Raw genomic sequence first — 22,804 nt, 5'->3', positions numbered from 1 at the left:
AGCTTGCCTTAAAGACACCTCTTAAAGGTGAGATGCATGGTGACTGCTGGAAGTGATGGCAGCTGTTATGACCTCTGATTCTGGGCTGTGATACTTTGATTAATGGCTGAATGTTCAAGAGAGCATTGTCAGGATTTTCAGATACCGCACAGGAGGTCTTGATGCAAAACATGGAGAGGAGAGACGTCGGTGTATTCACAAGTCAGGCAGGAGGGCCCTCTGAGACATATGCAAGAAGCAGTGGGAGGGATCAGCAGTAGAGGTCATTGTCAGGAGTACAGAACACGGATGCAATATAGGAAGAAGTTAATGATCCAGCATGAGTTGCCAAAGTAAACAAGTTCAATCTTCAAATGGTATATCATTCCACTTACACCATTTGTCTCAGTACCCCTAATTGAGGTCTTATCAACTGCCCAAATAACAATACTCCATTACTCACCAACTAACAATATCAATTAATCAATTCATATTGTTTACCTCACACTCAGGCACTTTAACATTGTTGCATGCCTCAATCGCAGCTTACTCAACCATGAGAGGCATATCAACCATGACAGGCATATCACCCAAGCATACCGCACTGGCACTCTTCCCACTTTCTGACAGAAGGTGCTGAATAACAGGAGCACCAGGCAAGAACTTTTTTTTATTTGTCCATGGGATGGGGGTATCTTAGCTAGAACATAAATAGGAGTAGGTCATTTGACTCGTCAAACCTGCTCCACCATTCAACAAGATCATGGCTACCCATCCCTAATAGCCATTGAGAGGGCATTTAAGAGTCAACCACAGTGCTGTGGGTCTGGAGTCACATGGAGGCCAGATCAGGTAAGGATGGTAGATTTCCATCCTTAAAGGACATTAGTGAACCAGATGTGTTTTTATGACAATCAGCAATGGTTTCTTGGTCACCATTTTTATGGAATTCAAATTCCACCATCTGCCATGGTGGGATTCGTACCCCAGTCCCCAGAGCATTATTCTAGGTCCCTGGATTACTAGTCGAGTGACAATACCACTACGCCACTGCCTCAAGCTCACGTGGATGTGTGAGACAGCGCTGGTCATCATTGTAAGGGGAATCATGGTCACAACTGAGGCTGTAGGGGTCAATAATGGATTATCTGCATATCTAATCCTCCTTCTCTCATTCCATTTCTCCCTCATCCCACAGTATCTTCTGACTCACAAGCTACAGATGGTGTACACACAAACTTCTTACTTTCTCATCTCTAATTACAACCCAAACCTTTTTAAATTTCAGAAATCAAAGAATTGGGACCTTCCCAGTCAGAGCAGGAACAGGAAGATAATATGAAGAGACAATACCACTTGATCTCACATTCAAAGCTGTCAGCTCAGAGATGGGGACTGTGTGTACTTTAGAGCAGTGGCTCTCAAACTGGGCTCTGCAGACACCTGGTGTTCCATAGACACTTTCCAAGGGAATCACAAGTGAAATGTAGGCCAAGACCAGGGACAAGGTGAAGCTGACATATGTGCATTGCAAAGTGAGCTGGCTGTCGCAAGGTTATAGAGGCTCTTTAGTGAGAAGTAAGCATATTCATTTCACTGATATCTGTAAATAAGTGCCGGTTTTCTAATCAACATTATTAAGGCACTTCTTACATGCAGTACTTTCATTATGAGTATTATATAATATTATAATTTAGATGGTGGTAGGGGCATTCATGATTACTAGTACATATGAAAAGGGGTCATTTAATCAAAAAACGTTTGAGAACCATTGCTTTAAAGGATAGGATAGTGAGGGACCTACAGATGATGAGATACTGGCCACAAGTGTCCAAGATCAGGGTGTGGGTAAAGGACAGCACAGATGTTAGCTAGCTGGAGGGCAAGGTTGCACACTAGTTCTGCTGCAAAGGAGTCATATGAAGACCTCAATGGCTCAGGCTACAGGAGGGGGCTGGTTGGTGTACACAACCTAATGCTTGGTGCACTGGAAAGCCTACCAGAAATGCACAATGTCAAAGAACATGGAGGAGTCCAACTCCAAGTTGGCAGAGGGCTGTAGGTAGATCTTGGACCCCAACCTTTCCAACACTCCTGCTGAGTGCCTTGCTGCCCCATCTCTCTTCTAGAAGCTTATTCCGCTCTGCATGACTCCTCTTCATTCTTCCATGCCACTCTTGCCTGTTAACATTGTGTTCAGCTATGCGAGGTTATGACTGGATGTTGGCTGGCATGTGGTGCTCCAAAATGGCAGTGGTAGTTTCAAATTAACAGTGGGTATTAATTCACGCCCAAAACTTGTTGCCCATCATCATTATGTGCGTGCAAGCAAATGTCAAGATGGTGTCCAGCAGATGTACTATTGATGAGTGTGTGCATGCATTTTGGATTTCATGTTGAAATTTCAAGTGACCAATTTAATCCTTAGGAAGTCTAATTGAAAGTAACCAGGAAGTGGTTCAATAAAGTGAAATAGGACTGAATAGGATTTAATTGAACACACTGTGATTTTGCATTTACAAGTGAATGGGATATGATTGGGGATGAATTGTGATTTTACACAATACCTGTGAATGGGATATGATTGGGTGCACTATGATTTCATACAATGGCAGTGAATGACTTCATACAATGAATTAAATTTGCTTCATTCTAGTGGAATTCTACATTAGGTTTTGTGTTTGGCTTACGTTAAATGCATACCTAAATGACCCATTTGGAACCAACTGTGGGCAGTTGCTTTGCGTATGAAGTTTCCTAATATTGATTAAAATTGATTTGGTTTGTTTGAGTAGTATTAACACAAACAATTGGTTTAAATTCTAATATAATTACTAGTTTATCAGACCTGTTGCTAAATAGCACAATGGAATAATGATATTTATGCAAGGTTTCACTGCATTTTCAGTTTCCCAATTATTGAATAGAAATTACTGCTGATTATGTTTACAAACAAATATGTCTTCATATCAAACTCCCCTCTGTTACTTTTCATGACGGCATTAAGCCAATTAATTTCACATGACCTTTATTAAAAAAGCATAGAACATATTGGTAGGTGTGGGTTAAGCATCCAAACAATAATTTTGTTGGTAATTTTGCCTCTCATCTCCACATTATGAATCAGAATATTTTAAAATCCTCTGATAAAATGTTTACTTATAATTACATTCGTAAGTATCATATTGATGCATTTTCATTCTAAATTGTATAGCCAACACTCAATAATGCCACAAAGTTGACTGCTATTATCTCAAATATTAACTATTAATAAGGCATACTACGTTTGAAGTATAGTTGCTAATAACATTCTCAGCAACAGCGTCTATATAAAGCACTAAACATTCTAATGACCATTAAAATTAAAAATATCATAACTGCAATACATTAAAGAATTATAATTTATAAAGTACATCCAACAGTATTAGTGAAGGAAATGTTATAGCAGGAAAATCGAGCCTGCTCAAAGCCTCATTTCTATCATTTTAATGTTTAACATGCTTACTACATGGTTGTCAAATTGCATTTGTTAGTTCCCTGCAGCTCAATATTCTGAAATACATTGTGTTTCCAACAGCATTGCAAACAGGAACCATCATAAAATGTGAAGGTTCCCATGTCAATACTCACTATGGCCAACTGTTGCTAATTGCCTGAACAGCTGTCCGATAATTTTGGAAACGTACCACCAGTTGCTCAGAACAGAGGAACAAAAGCACCTTGCTGGGTGATCAGTGAGGTGGTTTCCGAATTAAGACAAGCTCCTGAATCAATGGCGGAGTGCTTAGTAAGTGCTTTTTTAGTAATTACATCAGTCAACAAGGCAATATGCTGACCAATAATTCCCAATGATGCTTTTTTTAAATTGCCAAGGAAGTGGTGATTCCAGCTTCCTATGAGCACTCATTAATTTTCATTATTATCTGCATCGTTCAGCTGAAGTCCCAAGTGGATATTGCTGACTCTGTTGCTTTTTAGCACTATAATTCCTTTACTGTTTTGTTTGGCCTATTGTGCTAAAAGTCAACTTCTCATGCTGCACAGAATTTAGTTTGGGAAAGTTATCATACTCAACAGAAGTGTTCTAATTTTGGATAAAGGCTGTTAAAATTTGTCAGCAGGAACTTATGCTGAGGATTTAAAAAAATTTGAATATCATCCCTCCTATTTCTAAAGGTGCTGATTTATGCTGAGGTGGGATCCCGAGGTTGCTTATCACACTCTGGCACATTCAGAAAATGGACCCATCTTCATCCTGACCTAACATTCATGCAGCCACACTCTTCAGCAAAAGTTCCTTGATAGTGATTTGGTGATGGAACCCAAACAGATTATGTCTCTTTCTAGCTCAGGCATACAAAGGGTTAACTTATTACCCCTAAGTTGGTCTGGCTGTTTACTGTCTATTGGCGAAGGAAGATTAAAATCTATATCCTGGTCTGTGTGGCTCAGATCCTCACTGGAGCAGGTTTTTTTTAAACCAGTCAAGCCTTCAATGGTATTTTTATTAAGTCTAATGGTCACCATTAAAAGTGATGTAGGTTCTATTTCCTGATACTCCTGTACATGAAAATATTTGTACGTTTATTGAAATCTCTCAATTGCCTCTTCTTGCTTTGTTTTATGCTTTAGAGCTACTGGCAAGAAACAGCTGTACCAAACCTTTCCAGCACCATATCACAAGTGGAGAATTTAAATTGTTCCTATTCATTCTATCAGTCAGTCAAACTTCAAATTCAACAGGAGCTGGAATTCTATGTTAAAGAATAATGCTTGTTTTTAGGTTGCCTCTACCCAGCAGCAGAGAGCAGGGCAAGAACAGTGACTCAAAGACACCAATAAGTGTGCAAGAATATCCTCTTGTCACATTTAGGTTAATGGGGCAATTCAATAATATATTTTAAGACAAAGTGCTATGTTAATACAATTACCAGTACTCATTTCAATTCCATATTTTCAAAGGTTAACTGTATTTAAGTGAATCTACGGATCAACATTATTTCCATTGAGAGGGAGACAATTTGCATTATTGTAAACCCATGTTGTGTTATCCAAACCACTAGAGCTATCTACTCGAATCCATGGGCAGAATCTTTGGCTCGGCAAGTGGGGGCGGGGCCCGCTTGCCGAGGTGTAAAATGATGCGCGGTGACGTTAGCTGCGCGTTCCGATGTCACCATGCGTCATTTAGATATTGTGTTTGGCAGGCGCGCGCAGGAGGTGGTTGCGCACCCGCCGAACTGTCAAAGGCCTATTAAGGCTATTAAAAAACCAATTAAACTTGTTAGCAATGCTGCCCGTCCAACCTTAAGGTTGGTGGGCAGGTGAAGAGCCCATGCGGCCTACGCATTTTTCATGGAACCTCATCCACAGGCGGGATGAGGTTTCATGAATGTTTTCGAAGTGTTTTAAAAGTTTCTAATAAAATTAATGGACATGTCCCAGCTCATGGGCAGAATTTTCTGCCTGTCCGGCGGGCGGGCCCGACTCAATCTCCGGCGGGCAGGGAGCCGATCCCCGCCAGCGAAGCGGGCCGCACCGCCATTTTACGTGGGCGGGCCAATTAAGGCCCACCCAGCGTGACATCCGCCGGGAAGCGCTACGCGCTCCCTGTGCAGGCGGGGAGCGGGGATTCCCCAAAAGCGAGAGTATGCTCTTTCGCACATGCGCACATCTCCCTGAGGCAAAGTGCAGCCTCAGGGAGATCGCTTACACTTTGAAAAATATTAAAAACAGAAAAAAAGATTCCCTAACATGTCCCCCTCATGTGACATGTCACATGAGATGGGACATGTTCATAATTTACAGGAAAACTTCATTAAAATTTTTAAAATCCGACATGAAACTTCATCCCGCCGCTGGATGAGGTTTCATGTTTTCTCTATTTGCCGCCGGGGCTCCTGGCCTGCCCGCCAACCTTAATTCGGGGCAGACAGAGAGACTAAAAGCGTTCCTATATATAACCAGAATTTATATACATAGGGCTGAAATCAGCTGTGCACCTGCCGACATGTCAATGGCCAATTGAGGCCATTGACAGGATCATTAAAACAATTAAAGGACCTGCCCGTCCAACCTTAAGGTTGGTGGGAAGGCCAGGAGCTCCGGCGGGCAATAGAAAAAACATGAAACCTCATCCACTGACGAGATGAGGTTTCATGTAGGATTTTAAACAGCTTAATAAAGTTTCAGTGTAATTTATGAACACGTCCCATCTCATGTAACATTGTCACATGAGGGGGACATGTTAAGGAATTTTTTTCTACTTTTAATGTTTTTTAAAAGTGTCAGCGATCTCCCTGAGGCAGCACTTAGCCTCAGGGAGATGTGCGCATGCACGAAAGAGCGCACATTCACTTTTGGGGAATTCCCTCCAGCCCGCACAGGGAGCACATAGCGCTTCCTGGCGGACGTCATGCTGGACGGGCCTTAAATGGCCCGCCCACGTAAAATGGCGGCGGGTCCCGCTTCTCCGGCGGGGATCGGCTCCCCGCCCGCCGGAGATTGGCTCGGGCCCGCCCGCCCGGCAGGCAGAAAATTCTGCCCATACAGAAAATGTAATAAGACTGCTTATTCTTGGCTGTCTTACAAAGGCAAATGCAAAATAACAAAGAATTGACATAAAGATGTTTGCAGAGGTTTACACTCCCCCTGTTGTATTGGTCAGTTTATCCTATCTACATGCACCATTTCAGAGCAATATCCAGATATTTGAAGGTAATTAAATTTATTTCAATATACGGAATTGAGTAACAATTTCTTTTCACTCTACTGGCTCGAAGCACATCAAACTTGTACTGTGACTGCATTACTTTTCAAAAGTTGTTTTTCAGTGGTAGCACAGCTCTATAAACTTTGATATTTCTGCTTCAACTGATGTCTCTCTGTCACCTTATAGTTGTTGGTCCCCACTGCATCCTACCTCCCTCCTCCTCTCCTACCTAATGTTGCCTCCCTCCTCCTCTCCTACCTTATGTTGCCTCCCTATTCCGCTCCTACTCAATGTTGCCTCTCTATTCCTCTCCCATTTTCCAACTCTGGTTCCCTCTTCTCCTTCTGACTGGCAGAAAACATCAGCTACCTTCCTCATCTTCCTTTCATAAGAAATCTCCATGAAACAATAGGAATATGAGGGTCCTTGAGAGGATGCAGAGGAGATTTACCAGAATGGCCCCAGGGATGGGAGATTGCATTGACGCAGTTCGGTTCGAGAAGTTCAGAAAAGGTTCACTAGACTCATTCATGGAATGAAGGGCTTATCTTACAGAGATAGGGTAAACAGGTTGGGCCTATACCCACTGGGGTTTAGAAGAATGAGAGGTGATCTTATTGAAACATATAAGATCCTTAGGGGACTTGACAGGGTGAATACAGAGAGGGTCATAATGCAGAAGGTGGCCATTCAACCCATTGAGTCTGCACTGGCTCTCTGAAAGAGCATTCTACCTTGCCCCACTCTGCTGCCTTATCCCATAACCTTGTATTCTTTCTTTTTACATAGCAGTCCAATTACTTTTGGAATAACTCGATCCAACCTGCCTCCACCACCCTCTCAGGGAATTTGTTCCAGACTCCAACCACCCTCTGGGTGAGAAAAATGTTTTCCTCACATCACTATTACTTCTTTTCCTGATAATTCTGTATCTGTGCCTTTAGTTCTTGATGCTCTCTTGAGTGGGAACAGTTTCTCACTATTTACTCTGTCCATACCCCTCAGGATCTTGAATACCTCTATCAACAATGTTTCCACTTTGGGAGATACTGGAACAGGGTTTAAGAACATAGTTTAAGAATAAGAGGTCTCTCTCTTAAAACGGGGATGAGGAGATTTTTTTTCCTCAGAGGGTCATTAGTCTGCGGAATTCTTTTCCCACAAAGCAGTGGAGCTGGGTAATTGAATTTATTCAAGGCTGAGTTAGGTACATTTTTGATAGGCAAGGGGGTTAAGGGTCATGGGGGGGCAGATGGCAAAGTGGAGTTGACACCTCAGCCAGAGCAGCTATGACCTTATCAAATGGCGGAGTAGGCTCGAAGAGCCGAATGGCCTACGCCTGCTCCTAAGTTCTATGTTCCTACATTGGAGCAAAGGAGGCTGAGGGGAGATTTGATAGAGGTGTACAAGATTATGACAGGTTTGGATGAGATATACATGAAAAACTATACCTATTAGCTGATGGTGCAAGGACCAGGGAACACAGATTTAAGATTTTGGGCAGGAGATGAAGGGGGGCAGATGAGACATTGTAATCATTAAAGTCAGTAAAGGAGGAGCCTTTAATGTTGGCAGTCTGAACTGGATTCTAATCCTGAGCCCAATGTTCAATCGCAGACACTGCACGATCCAGTCTTTGAGACAAAGTAATTTCCATGTTGTTTGCATTATTAAAAGAAATACATTTATTGTACCTGAGCAATGAGGGAGAGAACCACTCCAGTGACTATCCTCTTGGCAAATACGAGTATTATTTCCAATCAAAGTTCGAGCTCCAACACAAGAGTAGCGAACTACTGAACCAAAGGTAAACTTGTCCCCAGAAAGCTCACCATTTACAGGAATGCCTGGATGACCACATGAAATAGCTGTAAAACAAAATTACCTTTATCAGAGCTGAAGTTATAGGATTTGCCATAAAACCAATACAGAAGTGTTGTATTTAATACTTTATAACAACGGTTTTTCACACACTTGCAGATATCTTCTCCAAAAACAAGGAACGAATGACATCTAAAACAAAAAGAGTCATACGGACCCGAAACATTAACTCTGTTTTTCTCTCTACAGATGCTGTTTGACCTGCTGGGTTTTCACAGCATTTTTCGTTCTTGTTTCAGATTTCCAGCATCCGCAGTATATTGTTTTTAACGAATTACACCTACTATGTTTGAAAGTGTTATTAATATATGCACCCAACCATAGGGGCTCACTTTTTACATCTTCAATTTTTATCAATCTAAAGGCTATTTAAAATAGAATGTCTAATAAATAATGAAACATAAACTAATGTACAAACTGTCACTCCTTAACTATGGTGGATAACCAGTTTTAATTACAGAATGCCTCAGAGGTATCACTGACTGCATTCATATGGGGCCAGCATTCAGAAAGTAAAAAGCAAAAATACTGCAAATGTTGGTAATCTGAAACAGGACCGATAAAGATTGGGAATATACAACAAGGCAACCAGGTTTATAACCAAAAAAAGTTAGAGATTGACAAGAATATTATTAAGATCAGGGAATAGGGAGAACAGTAAGAAAGTCAGTGGAACAATTGCTGAATGATGGAACAAATCATTTCAGGTAAGTAATAAACAGAAGCATTTCAGAAACAAGCAACATGAAAGAAACAAGGGATGTTAAATAACAAAGGCGGGCTGTCCTAAAAGAAAGTCAGAAAATGGGGGAGTTGGAAAGTACAGAACACCTAAACATCAGGTTTAAAACTCAAGCAGGTTTGAAAGAAAAACAAAATGCAGCAAAATGCAGGAGATCCACCAACTCTGAAAGGAAAGGGAAAGCAATGTTTCAGCAGTTTTTGCAAAAAAGACTGGAAAAGTTTGTTCGACCTTTAATCAATGGCCTTAATTGGCTTTTTAAAGACCTTAGCTAGCTCCCACTGCTTGTGATGGGTAGCCATTCCACCCCTGATCCAGTGTTCCCAAAAATCACTCTGGGCTAGATGTTGCTGGTAAACTGGAATGCAGGCCTGTGACATGAAATTATACATCTGCGCACTTTTGTTCCATCCCCACGAAAAGGCCACTTAAAGTCTTGAATAGTAAAATGCACAACTTCAATGAAGACTTCTGAATATCAGTCCTATCTCCATAAGCTAACACACATTAGACTTTTAGGGCTAGGTTTTATGGCAACCCCCCACCACCAGGCATGTTTTCAGTGGAGAGACACACAAAACATGATGGGTGGTTAACATACTGCCTTCCCACCCACCCTCAACCCGGTTCCCATAAAAAGTTATGGTGTGGATGCTGAAATTGGCAGTTCTGCCCACCAATTTTACAAAGATAATTAATGCGTAATTGAGCTGGTTCCCAAGCCACCTATACCGAATATTAAACTGCCCACATACAGTTGGCATGGGCAGGCCGGCGAATGTGGGAAGGCCATTTTTAAAACAACTGTGTGGAAAGGAAGGGGCACATCATTTGGGGGCTTCACTGTGTGCATCAGGGGCACCCCGCAACCCCAAGATGTTACCCCCCCACCTGGCCTCTAAAACCCACCCCACCTCCACCTCCACCTCTCTCCTTAAGCTCTGATCCTTCCTCATCTAAAACCCCGGATCTATCTGGGTCAGGCCATCTTGGATGTCTTCATCCTGGGGTTTACCTGCAGTCCTAGCAATGCCTATGACTCAAGTCTGGGGCTCCTGGGACCGCTAGAGTGGCCAGCAGTGGGTCCTCCTCCCACTGCGGGGGTTTGTGGGGAGGGGGGGGGGGGCAGGAGTCCCACTCTCTGTTGTTTAGCCCACTGGCAGTGCATTATTGCTGCAGGGCGGGCTTTTCTTTAGTCCTGTGGGGTGGTCGATGTGGGTCTGTTAGTTACGCAGAAGTTAGAAGAGGTTTTAATTCTTCTAACGTTTTTCAGGTAACTATTGATGTAACCCAGTCAGAACTACCCGAAGTTTGTGATTTAAATTGCATTTTCGGATGGTTCCCAGTCCAGGGGAATTATGCACTTCCGGGGGGGTGGGGGGTTCCTCTGCGCATCTTTGGGGTACCCCCCCAACCCGCCAAATACGTCTGCCTGGAGCCCAGAAGTTATGGCCACATACAGTTGGCCAGTTGGCATGGGCAGGCCAGCGAATGTGGGAAGGCCATATGTGCTATACCGAACATTTTATTAGCCCACTGCCAAGAAAACAATAGAGGGCAGCATGTGGTAAGCCCATTTAAAAAAACAAATGTGAATGGGCAGGACTTCAAGCTTTAATTATAACTCCATCAGAAAAGCTGTAGAAATAGATGGAAATGCAGCTGACATCATCTCTTCCACAATAATGTCCCCAACAAAAAAGAAAATATGTAGGCAATTGGGCAACAGATCAGAATTGCCAATGACCATTCACCAGACTACAGCAATCTCCAGGCAACCTGCTCATAACAAAGGCAGCATGAGACTACTTGAGGAGTTTTACACCTTTGGCTTTATATTGGCTGTAGTGGAACTCTTAACATGCACAGGATAAACTTCAGAATGTTCAGAGGCAGTCAGTTCAGTTTTTGAAATTAGTAGCCCACTGGCTTTTGCTGGCATTTAAAATTTCACAAAGGTTTTGATGTTAGTAAGCATGCTTATGCATGCCCAGGTCCCTCTTCCCTTGACTAGAGAGTAACATGGAGATGAAAAGTAACATGGTGGTTCTATTGTACACTGTTCTATAGCAGGTACCCGTGTCAGACCACCATTTGCTGTTGATTGGTGCATTACTGATTTACCCCCTTTACTGCATTGCATTTTGATTGTAGATACAATAGACTTATACAGTTAACTATCCAACCAATAACAATGAAACCAACCCATGTGTCCATTAATCTTTTAAAAATGCAAAAATCAAAGCCTGCATAAGTTCGAACAAAAATGAGAAAGACACATTTTATTGGATTAGCAACTGATAGTTGAATTACTAATTGCAGAACAGCTTTCACAGCTCTCAGGTATAAATGACTAGTTGGGAATTAAATTCCTCCGTGTGATTAGCGCTGTGTTTCATGGTCAAATATGATTTAACTTTTGAAAGATAGGCACCAAATGTACAATAAGCTGGTAAGCATAAATGTAATGCATTTCTGCTGAGAGAAAATAAGTGAGAAATAAATTAATATTGTAATTGAAATTCTATGTTGTTAGTTTGCTAAGGCTGGTGGAAATTGAATGTCTGCCACAACAATGAAAATGGCAAAGGTTGAATTGAAGCCTTTGCCTTCTTCAAGTTACTTTTGGCAAGATAGCTATTGCTTTTTATATTAGAATTTCAGTGAGGGCAATTGGATCTGCTCCTCAAAATGTGCTGTGAGAATTTAAAGTTGCTGAATTATCAGTGTCTTGACTTTCAACATTCCGTTAAGATTTAACGTTTTCTGACAATCAGCTCTGAAAGTCTTCTCCAAACCTAGTTCTTACTGTTTTTCTTAAACATTGCTTGTTTCCACGTGTACAGTTTAAAGGTTGGCCCCCTACTTTTTCCCTAATTTTCTTTTATTTTCATTCACCTGGTTTGATAATCATTAGAGCTCAGAGGATACTCTTTCGAGTTATCAACAGTCACAGATTGCAACTCTTTTGAGTACAATCACAGTTCTTGGTTTCCAGGAGTGGGACATGAACCCACAACCCTCTGATTCAAAGGCGAGGGTGCTATGAACTGAGCCGTGCACTGGGAGCTGACCTGGGCTGCCCAAGCATGCGTTAATCTTCGGATTCTCTCTGCCACTATTAGGAGACGCTGCAGCCACCGTGTTTGGCACAGCTGAAATCTGGAATTCAGGACATCCGGATGTGAACCTGCACTGAGTGGCAGCCGTGGATCAGTTGGTAGCAGTCTCACCTCTGAGTCACAAGGTTCTCTGTTCAAATTCCACTGCATGCCTTAACTGAACACAAAAAAAAGCTAAGCTGACATTCTAGTACCGTACTGTCAGGGGTGTTGACTCACGGATGAGATGTCAAAATGAGGCCCCGTTTGACCTTTCAGACGAATGTAAAAGATCCCATGGCACCATTTCGAAGAAGAGCAGAGAATTATTCCTGGTGTCCTGGCCAATATTTCACTCTCAATCAACATCACAAAACAGATTATCTGGTCACTAGCACATTGCTCTTAGTGGAAGTTTGTGGAGTGCAAATTTGCAGCCACATTTATTATAACAGTGACTGCACTTCAAAAATACTTTGTTGGCTCTAAAGTGCTTTGAGCCATTCAGTACTTGTGAAAAGAGCTATGTAAATGCAAGCCTTTTTAAAAAATCTGTCCTTGGTCTAAACTTTTGTATTTTAGCACAAAAATGGTCAGTGTCATCTACCAGCCCAGATTTACTTCTAGATATGAATTCAAACCTTATTAACATTTGATTAGTCAGATGATATAAACATGAATAGAAACATGATAGCTTACATTTGATAAATGTTTATTTTTAATCAGCTTTTTGTAATATTATTTAGGTTACCTGGCTATGCCAGTATATGATTTTAGTCTGTGAGAGCAGGAACCCTAGATAGTGGGTAGTTGGGAGCAGATATTTATGGTGTTGCATGGAGAATGGAATAAGAACATTGTGCTATGCTGTTTGTCCTTATAAGTTCTCTGTTAAACTTTACTTGCTTGGTATACATTAGAGTATGACTGGAAGAACCCACAGCATCAATCTCTGGCTATTAAACGTGATCAGGAGGTAATATTGTGGACGAACAAACATTCCTGTTTGTTTCATTCAAACATCTCCAACAATATTCTTTACAATTTTTCCAGTAGTGTTTCTCACAGGGAGAGAGGAAGAAAAAAAAGAAAATAGATGGACTGTCAAACAGCTTAGACAGGCAGAAACCAATTTGCCAGGAATGCCAAAATAAAACAGAAACCACTCTGCACAGGTCAGATGGCATCTATGGAGAGAGAAACAGCGTTAACGGGTGGAATTTTCCATTTATGAAACTAAGTACGGTGGCGGGCGGCTTCTGTGGCGCCCACCCCACTGGCCAGAATGGTGGGAACTCACGCCCAATTCCGCGCTTGGATGGTCATTAATTATGCACAGGTGAGTATCGGGCCAAATCGTCTGGTGGGTCGGGAGCTGATTCGTCTGCTCACTGTCGGATGGCAGGGTCGAAGGTCCGGGCGCCACATTTAAAGGCCAGTCCAACACACAATCTCACTCCCTCCAGCTCACCTGTCTTCTGGACATGTGCAGAGATGCCTTTCAGCCAGAAGGCGGCAGCTGAAAGCCTCAAGGCGGCTTCACCCACCAGGCCTTCCAGGCCTTGATCAGAGGAGTGTGGGTGCACAGGCAAGTCCTGTATCCCAGGGATGGTGGCAGGAAGCACAGCAGCCTCACTCTCTGGCCTGGGAAGCCATCGCAGAGCAGGTCGGCTGGGAACCGCGCCCAAAATGCCATCCAGTGCAGGAAGAGAACAAATGATCTCATCCAGTCTACTAGGATAAGTCATCCTTCAACTCCCTCCAATATCAAACTCTCATCATGGCATCATACGCTCAAACGGCTACTCCCTTCAGGGTTCTCACACAACCATTAGCGGGGTATACATATCAAGGCTCAATATCTCACTGAGACTTTCACCATCCTAACTATCACGTTGCTCACGCTCCATCCTCTGGCCCTTCTGGGGAGGGCTCACCACACACAGGGGACACGCATCTCACCCAACCTCTGCTCCATCCCTTCTTATCACATACCTTTCTTTCTCCTTCATAAAGGCCAAACTGGCACACAACAGGCACGAAAGATCTCAGACCAGGGGAGGGACGGCCGACATCATCGCCCTCAATGAGTTTGAGGAGGTTGCAGTCGAGCTAGTTGGGGAGGACAGCGATCGTTCCTGTGGGGAAGGCAAAATTTGCCTCTCCCAGCAACCTAGCGCGGATTACAACTCCATCACCTCATCAAATCCTGACAATCACAGTGAGTGACGTGCAGTCTTATCTAGATTACGCTCATTAACTGAAACTCTATTTTCTATCCTTGAGGCACCAGCAGATCGAGGCCCCCAAGCCATTCAAGCATCAGTGCAAGCCACCAGACTACGTCCAAAGAGGAAGCTCTGGAGGAATCGTCACTGCACTCACATGCACCCTCCACTAGCTCAGAGACATGCACGTAGATGGAACACAGGTGTAGATTAGGCTCGGGCTCACTTTCTGGAGAACACCTCACTGACACGTCCCCACAGCAGTCGGAGGCAGGGACAGCCCAGGTCTCCGGCACTCGGCAGGTTGCTGGAGGCCAGCCACCCACTCCGTTCGAGTCAGATGATGAGCCTCTGGCAGCGGCCGCCAACTCAATGCTGGAAATTCAGGCAGAGATTCGACGGTCACTCAGCAGACTAGAATGAAAAATGGAGGAGTCCATCCGTGTTCTGTCTGATGCAGTGGCTCCGACATGCGAGCTCCTGAGGTCACCATGGGGAGGCTGGCGACCACCATGGAGACCTTGGTCCAGCAGATATTGCTGGATTTGCGCTTGGCCCTACACTCCATGGCTACACACTTTGGTGCGTGCATTAGGATGTAGGCAACATGGGGGCGAGTCACCTCGACCTCACTCCGGGTGCACAATCTCCTGCAGGATTCAGGACGGGGCCCTCGGGCACCCACAGGGAGGATGAGCGTCAGCTGGACACCCTGGGGGTCTCCTCGCAGGAAAGTCCAAGGGTGTGCAGCCACTCACAGCCCCCTCTGCCTGTCACCCCATCCACTCCAGCTTCTCAGGCCGCCGAGGGCGCTTCTGCCCCTGAGCAGGTTACCCTTATTAGGCTTGAGCCCTCCAGGCCACATGCCACCAGAGGACCTCTGGCAAGGTCATCACACACATCGGGACATAGCAGTCAGTAGGCTACCTACACTTCTGCTGCGAATATCGGGGCTACACCCAGGCGTAGCGATTGAGCTGGGAAAGTTAAGAAAAACTGATGTCACTTTTGGGTCACTGGTGTGCTATACACACAAAGAAATTGCACTTTTGTGAATACACTTGATGGTTTTGTGAATGTTTTGGTCAACTGAAGGTGTTGTGATTTTGTTCTTCAGAATCTTCTTATTTTGAAGTCTAGCCATCCTCCCACGCAGTGATAGTGCCCCACTGTGAGATTCACATTCCTGTGGTGTCAACATCTGTTGAACTAGTCTCTGCACCTTTGTGTGATGTCAGGGAGATGTGTTTAAATCTTTATTTGAAGTGTGCGATGTAAGCGTTTCTAACCCTTCTTCCTCAAGGAACACCATTGAGTGAGGGCAGCTCATCAGCATTGATTATCTAGGGGCATTTGTGTCTCTTCAGTTGTAGTGGCAGAAAAAAAGAGATGCACGGGAGGAGGAGATCCTTCGGCATGTCCACATCTCAATCATAGCAGTGTTTGCATCATTAGGTGGTGGCGAAGCCAGTGAATCCTGCAGCCTCGTTATCTTCGTCCAAAGCAAACCTGACATAATGATGGTCCTTCCTGTAAAGGGCATCTGTGACCTCCTTTATGCATCAATGTGTTGTGGACTGAGAGATGCCACACAGGTCCCCTGTTAATCCCTGGAAAGAGCCACAAGCAAAGAAATTTAGCTCTGTGGTCATTTTCAAAGCCACTGGCAGAGGATACCCTCCAACTCCACGTGGCATCAGGTCTTTATGAAGAATGAGGCATATGTGATGTACTAGATCTCGGGACAAGCGCAGACGTGCACACCATTGCCTCTCACTCATTTGTAAATAGGAAACTCTTGATCGATAGACCCTAAGTCTAGTGAGTCTCCTCCATTGTCTGGGTCTCTCCTCCTGACCCTCCTGTTCGTGCTGTGGCTCTGCTTGACCATATCCCTCCACAGTGTGGTCATTTACAGTGAGAGAGTGTGAGAAAAACAGCATGGTCATTTACAGTGAGAGAGTGTGAGAGAAATAGCATGGTCATTTACAATGAGAGTGTGTGAGAGAAACAGCGTGGTCATTTACAGTGAGAGAGTGAGAGAGAAACAGCATGGTCATTTACAGTGAGAGAGTGAGAGAGAAACAGCGTGGTCATTTACAGTGAGAGAGTGTGAGAGAAACAGCGTGGTCATTTACAGTGAGAGAGTGTGAGAGAAACAGCGTGGTCATTTACAGTGAGAGAGTGTGAGAGAAACAGCGTGGTCATTTACAGTGAGAGAGTGTGAGAGAAACAGCATGGTCATTTACAGTGAGAGAGTGTGAGAGAAACAGCGTGGTCATTTACAGTGAGAGAGTGTGAGAGAAACAGCGTGGTCATTTACAGTGAGAGAGTGTGAGAGAAACAGCATGGTCATTTACAGTGAGAGAGTGGGAGAGAAACAGCGTGGTCATTTACAGTGAGAGAGTGGGAGAGAAACAGCGTGGTCATTTACAGTGAGAGAGTGGGAGAGAAACAGCGTGGTCATTGGTCATGGGCTGATCAGTGGCAAATGGAATTTAATCCAGATAAGTGTGAGGTGATGCACTTGGGCAGGACAAACAAGGCACAGGAATACATGATGAATGGTAGGACCCTGGGAAGTACCGAGGATCAGAGGGACCTTGATGTGCACGTCCACCAGTCCTTTAAGGTTGCGGGACAGGTAGATAAGGTGGTTAAGAAGGCATATGGGATACTTGCCTTTATTAACCGAGGCATAGAATATAAGAGCAGGGAGGTTATACTGGAACTGTATAAAACGCTGGTTAGGCCACAGCTAGAGTATTGCATGCAGTTCTGGAATCCGCATTCTAGGAAGGATGTGATTGCACTAGAGAGAGTGCTGAGGAGATTTACCTGGATGTTTCCTTGGCTGGAGAGTTTTAGTTATACGGAGAGACTGGATGGGCTGGGGTTATTTTCCCTGGAGCAGAGGAGATTGAAGGGGGACATGATTGAGGTGTAGAAAATTATGAGGGGCATTGATAGGGTAGACAGGAAGGAACTTTTCCCCTTGGTGGAGGGATCAATAACCGGGGGACATAGATTTAGGGTAAAGGGCAGGAGGTTTATAGGGGATGTGAGGAAGAATTTTTTCACCCAGAGGGTGGTGGGAATCTGGAACTCACTGCCTGAAAGGGTGGTAGAGGCAGAAACCCTCATAACATTTAAGAAGTATTGGATGTGCACTTGCGATGCCCTGGCATACAAGGCTATGGGCCTAGTGCTGGAAAATGGGATTAGAAGAGTTAGGTACTTGTTTGACTGATGCAGGCTTGATGGGCCGAACGGCCTTTTTCTGACCTGTAGACCTCTAGGACTATGACTCTATGACTCACTTATAGTGAGAGTTTGTGAGAGAAACAGCGTGGTCATTTACAGCGAGAGAGTGAGAGAGAAACAGCGTGGTCATTTACAGTGAATGAGTGAGAGAAACAGCATTGTCATTTACTGTGAGAGAGACACCGTGGTCATTTACAATGAGAGGGTGAGAGAAACAGTGTGGTCATTTACAGTGAGAGAGTGAGAGAAACAGCGTGGTCATTTACTGTGAGAGTGAGAGAAACAGCGTGGTAATTTACTGTGAGAGAGTGAGAGAAATAGTGTGGTCATTGACAGTGAGCAAGTGAGAAAGAAACAGCATGGTTATTTACAGCGAGCAAGTGAGAGAGAAACAGCGTGATCATTTATAGAGAGCGAGTGAGAGAAAAAGCGTGGTCATTTACAGTGAGAGAGTGAGAGAGAAGCAGTGTGGTCATTTACAGCGAGAGATGAGAGAAGCAGCGTGGCCATTTACAGTGAGCGAGTGAGAGAGAAACAGCATGGTCATTTACAGAGAGCAATTGAGAGAGAAACAGCGTGGTCATTTACAGAGAGCAAGTGAGAGAGAAACAGCGTGGTCATTTACAGTGAGAGAGTGAGAGAGAAACAGCATGGTCATTTACAGTGAGAGAGTGAGAGAGAAACAGCGTGGTCATTTACAGTGAGAGAGTGAGAGAGAAACAGCGTGGTCATTTACAGTGAGAGAGTGAGAGAGAAACAGCATGGTCATTTACAGTGAGCAAGTGAGAGAGAAACAGCGTGGTCATTTACAGTGAGAGAGTGAGAGAGAAACAGCATGGTCATTTACAGTGAGCAAGTGAGAGAGAAACAGCATGGTCATTTACAGTGAGAGAGTGAGAGAGAAACAGCATGGTCATTTACAGTGAGCAAGTGAGAGAGAAACAGCATGGTCATTTACAGTGAGAGAGTGAGAGAGAAACAGTGTGGTCATTTAGAGCGCGAGATGAGAGAAGCAGCGTGGCCATTTACAGTGAGCAAGTGAGAGAGAAACAGTGTGGTCATTTACAGAGAGCGAGCGAGAGAGAAACAGCGTGGTCATTTACAGCGAGTGTGTGTGAAAGAAACAGCTTGGTCATTTACAGCGAGAGTGTGAAAGAAGCAGCGTGGCCATTTACAGCGACAGTGTGGGAGGAGCGCGACCTTTAACAGTGAGAGAAGAGTGTGGGACCATTAAAAAGCGTGAGAGCGAAAAGAGCATGGAGAGTAGCTGATTGGTGAGTACTTCTAGTCTTTAAAGTAAAGTAAGGTCTTTAGTTTGTGTTTAGATCTCTAGTCCTTTTTTTCTTAAGATAGCTTGTTAAGTACAAGGTCAATACTAGTGTGTAAAAAATTAATTGCAATGAAGTGTAAAGAGTGGGGATACTAGAGTAATTAATAAATTGAATAAAATATGACAGCAATGGCAGGACGGCTTGGTGTGTTGCTGCTGCAGCATGCGGGAGCTGCTGGGCATCAAGGTGATCCAGAGCGAACTCATCAGTACCAAGTGTTTGCAGGTCGAAGGACTTTGGATCCGCGTTAAGGTGCTGGACTCCGAGCTGCAGGCATTGCACCACTTCAGGGAGGGGAATGTAACCTGGAAACTTTGTTCCAGGTGGCAGTCACACCCCTCAGGTAATTCAAATTTGGTTTGTGATGAAGGACAGGAGGGTGTGGCTGCAGGTGAAGCAGGTTTCGGAACGCAGGGAGTAGCATTTGAGGAGCCTCGGTCCCTGCAACTGTAAATCAGTTACAAGGTTCTTGCAAGCTGTATGGATGAGAGTGGGGACTGCAGGGAAGATGAGCGAACTGACCACAGCACCGTGGTACAGGGAGCCATTCAAGTCAGAGGAGGGAATGGGAACGTAGTAGTGGTATGGGACAGTATAATTAGGGGGATAGACACTGTTCTGTGCAGCTGTGAGCGTTAGTTCCGAAGGCTGTGTTGCCTGCCTGGTGCTAGAGTTAAGGGTATCTCCTTGGGGCTGGAGAGGAATTTGGAGTGGGAGGGGAGAGGTCCAGTCGTCATCGTCCATGTTGGTACCAATAGGACTAGAAAGGAGGTTCTGCTGAAAGAATTTGAACAGTTAGGAGCTAAATTAAAAAGCAGAACCTCCAAGGTAATAATCTCTGGATTGCTCCCTGAGCCACAGGCAATCTGGCATAGGGTAAATAAAGACAAGGGGTTAAATGCCTGGCTCAGAGATTGGTGTGGGAGGAATGGGTTACAGCTCATGGGGCACTGGCACCAGTACTGGGGTAGAAGGGAGCTGTTTTGGTGGGATGGGCTTCACTTGAATTGTGCTGGGACCAGTGTCCTGGCGAACCAAATAACTAGGGCTGTGGAGAAGGTCTTAGACTTAATAGAGGGGGGGAGGGTTCTGCAAAGGGGATACATAGGCTTACAAAACAAAAGGAAATGCCAAACTTGCATGGCAGCTATTTAGGTAATGATACCCAGAGTGTGACAGGAAGGGACAGAGTGTACAAACATCAAAAAACAGCAGCAAATAGGGTCAAAAGGGGAAAAAAATGGTCAAATGGCAAAATGAATGGCTCTTTACTTAAATGCACGTAGTATTCGGACAAATAAATGAATTAACAGCACAAATAGAGGTTACTGGGTATGATCTTATTGGATTTCAGTGACATGGTTACAAGGAGATCAAAGCTGGGAACTAAATATTTAGGAGTATGTGACTTTTCGAAAGGGCAGGCAGGAAGGAAAGGGTGGTGGGGTAGCTTTGTCAGTACGAGGTGGAATAAGTACGATAGCAACAAAGAATCTTGGATCGGAAGAGTAGAATCCATATGGGTAGAGGTCAGAAATAACAAGGGGAAGAAGACACTGGTGAGAGTAGGCTATAGGCCCCCTGAAGTACCTATACTGTAGGACAGAGAATAAATCAGGAGCTAATTAGGGCAGTACATTAATCATGGGTGACATTAATCTTCATGAAGATTGGGAGAATCAAATTGGCAGAAGTAGCCACAAGCAAGAATTCATAGAGTGTATTTGGGACAGTTTCTTAGAACAATATGTTGTGAATCCAGCCAGGGATCAGGCTATTATCGAGCTGGTAATGTGTTATGAGGCATGTTCAATAAATAGTCTCAGAGTAAAGGGTCCCTGAGGAAACAGTGATCATAATATGGTAGAATTTAGCATTCAGTTTGAGTGAGAGAAACTTGGGTTGGAAACAACTGTGCTAAACTTAAATAAGGGTAATTACAATGGAATGAGGGCAGAGTTGGCTGGAGTGGACTGGGAAAGGAGTTTAGCAGAAAAGACGGTTGATGAACAATGACAGATGTTTAAGAAAATAATTCATGACTCTCAACAAAGATATATCCCAGTGAGGAAGAAGGATTCAAGGAAGGGGATAAACCAACCATGGTTAACCAAGGAAGTTAAGGACAGTATCAAATTGAAAGAAGAAACATACAATGGGACCAAGATTAGTGGTAAGCCAGAGGATTGGGAAAGTTTTAAAAACCAACAAAAGATGTTCAAAAAAAAGGGAGAAAATAAACTCTGAGGGTAACCTAGCAAGTAATATAAAAATGGACAGTAAGAGCTTCTTTAAATATATAAAAAGGAAGAGAGAGGCCAAAATGAACATAGGCCCCTCAGAGAATGAAGCTGGGGAAATAATAAATGGGAAACCAGGAACTGGCAGAGGAGTTGAATAAATACTTTGCTTCAGTCTTCATGATACTAATAGCATTACAAAAATACTAAATAATCAAGGGGCAAAAGGGGGATGAAATAAATACAATAACAAACTAGAGAAAAAGTACTAGGGAAACTATTCTAAAGGCCGATAAGTCCCCTGGACCCGATGGGTTGCATCCTAGGATATTAAAGGAAGTAGCTACAGAGATAGTGGATGCACTGGTAGTAATCTTCCAAGAATCCTTAGATTCTGGATAAGTCCCAGAGGATTGGAGAACAACCAATGTAACACCCTTATTCAAAAAAAGGTAGAGAGACAAAAAACAGGTTAGTATGGGCCAGTTAGTTTAACATCTGTCATTGGGAAAATGTTGAAGTCTATTATAAAGGATGTAATAGCAGAACATTTAGAAATGCATAATCTAATCAAGCAGAATCAGCATGGCTTCATGAAGGGGAAATCATGCCTAACAAATTTATTAGAATTCTTTGAGGAGGTAACAAGCAGGATAAATAAAGGGGAACCAGTAGATGTAATATATTTGGACTTCCAAAAGGCATTTGATAAGGTACTGCATAATAGGATAAGAGCCCATGCATGGTGCTGGGGGTAGTATATTAGCATAGATAGAGGATTGGCTAACTAATAGAAGACAGCAAGTTGGGATAAGGGGGGCATTTTCGGGATGGCAACCTGTAACTAGTGGAGTGCCACAGGGATCAGTGCTGGGGACTCAATTATTTACAAAATATATTAATGACTTAGATGAGGGAAGTGAATGTACTATCGCCAAGTTTGCACATGACACAAAAATAGGTGGGAAGGCAAGTGGTGACGATGACACAAGGAGTGTACAGAGGGATATAGACAGGTTAAGTGAGTGGGCAAAAACTTGGTTGGTGGAATATAATGTGGGAGAATGTGAGGTTATCCACTTTGGCAGAAAGAATAGAGGAGCTGAATATTACTTAAATGGAGAAAGACTGCAGAAGGCTGCAGCAGATGGGGATTTGGGAGTCCTTGTGCATGAATCGTAGAAGGCTAACATAGAAGTTGAACAGGTAATAGGGAAGTAAAATGGAACGTTGGCCTTTATTTCAAAGGGAATGGAATATAAAAATAGGCAAGTCTTGCTAAAACTATACAAGGCACTAGTTAGATCACACCTGGAATACTGTGAA

General features: G+C 43.6%; 1 protein-coding gene across 1 annotated transcript in view; it reads right to left on the bottom strand.

Moving 5' to 3' along the window:
- Window positions 1-22,804, bottom strand: part of LOC144680673 (CUB and sushi domain-containing protein 1-like) — a 2,611,816-nt gene that overhangs the window by 98,706 nt on the left and 2,490,306 nt on the right. The window contains exon 56 of the mRNA XM_078541910.1: window positions 8,386-8,559. Coding sequence (XP_078398036.1) covers window positions 8,386-8,559 — 174 coding nt within the window. The remainder of the gene's footprint in view (window positions 1-8,385; window positions 8,560-22,804) is intronic.

The sequence above is a fragment of the Cetorhinus maximus genome, chromosome 5 (assembly GCF_964194155.1).
Source record: "Cetorhinus maximus chromosome 5, sCetMax3.hap1.1, whole genome shotgun sequence".
Taxonomy (NCBI): Eukaryota; Metazoa; Chordata; class Chondrichthyes; order Lamniformes; family Cetorhinidae; genus Cetorhinus; species Cetorhinus maximus.
This window is presented reverse-complemented; position numbering and strand designations above follow the sequence as displayed.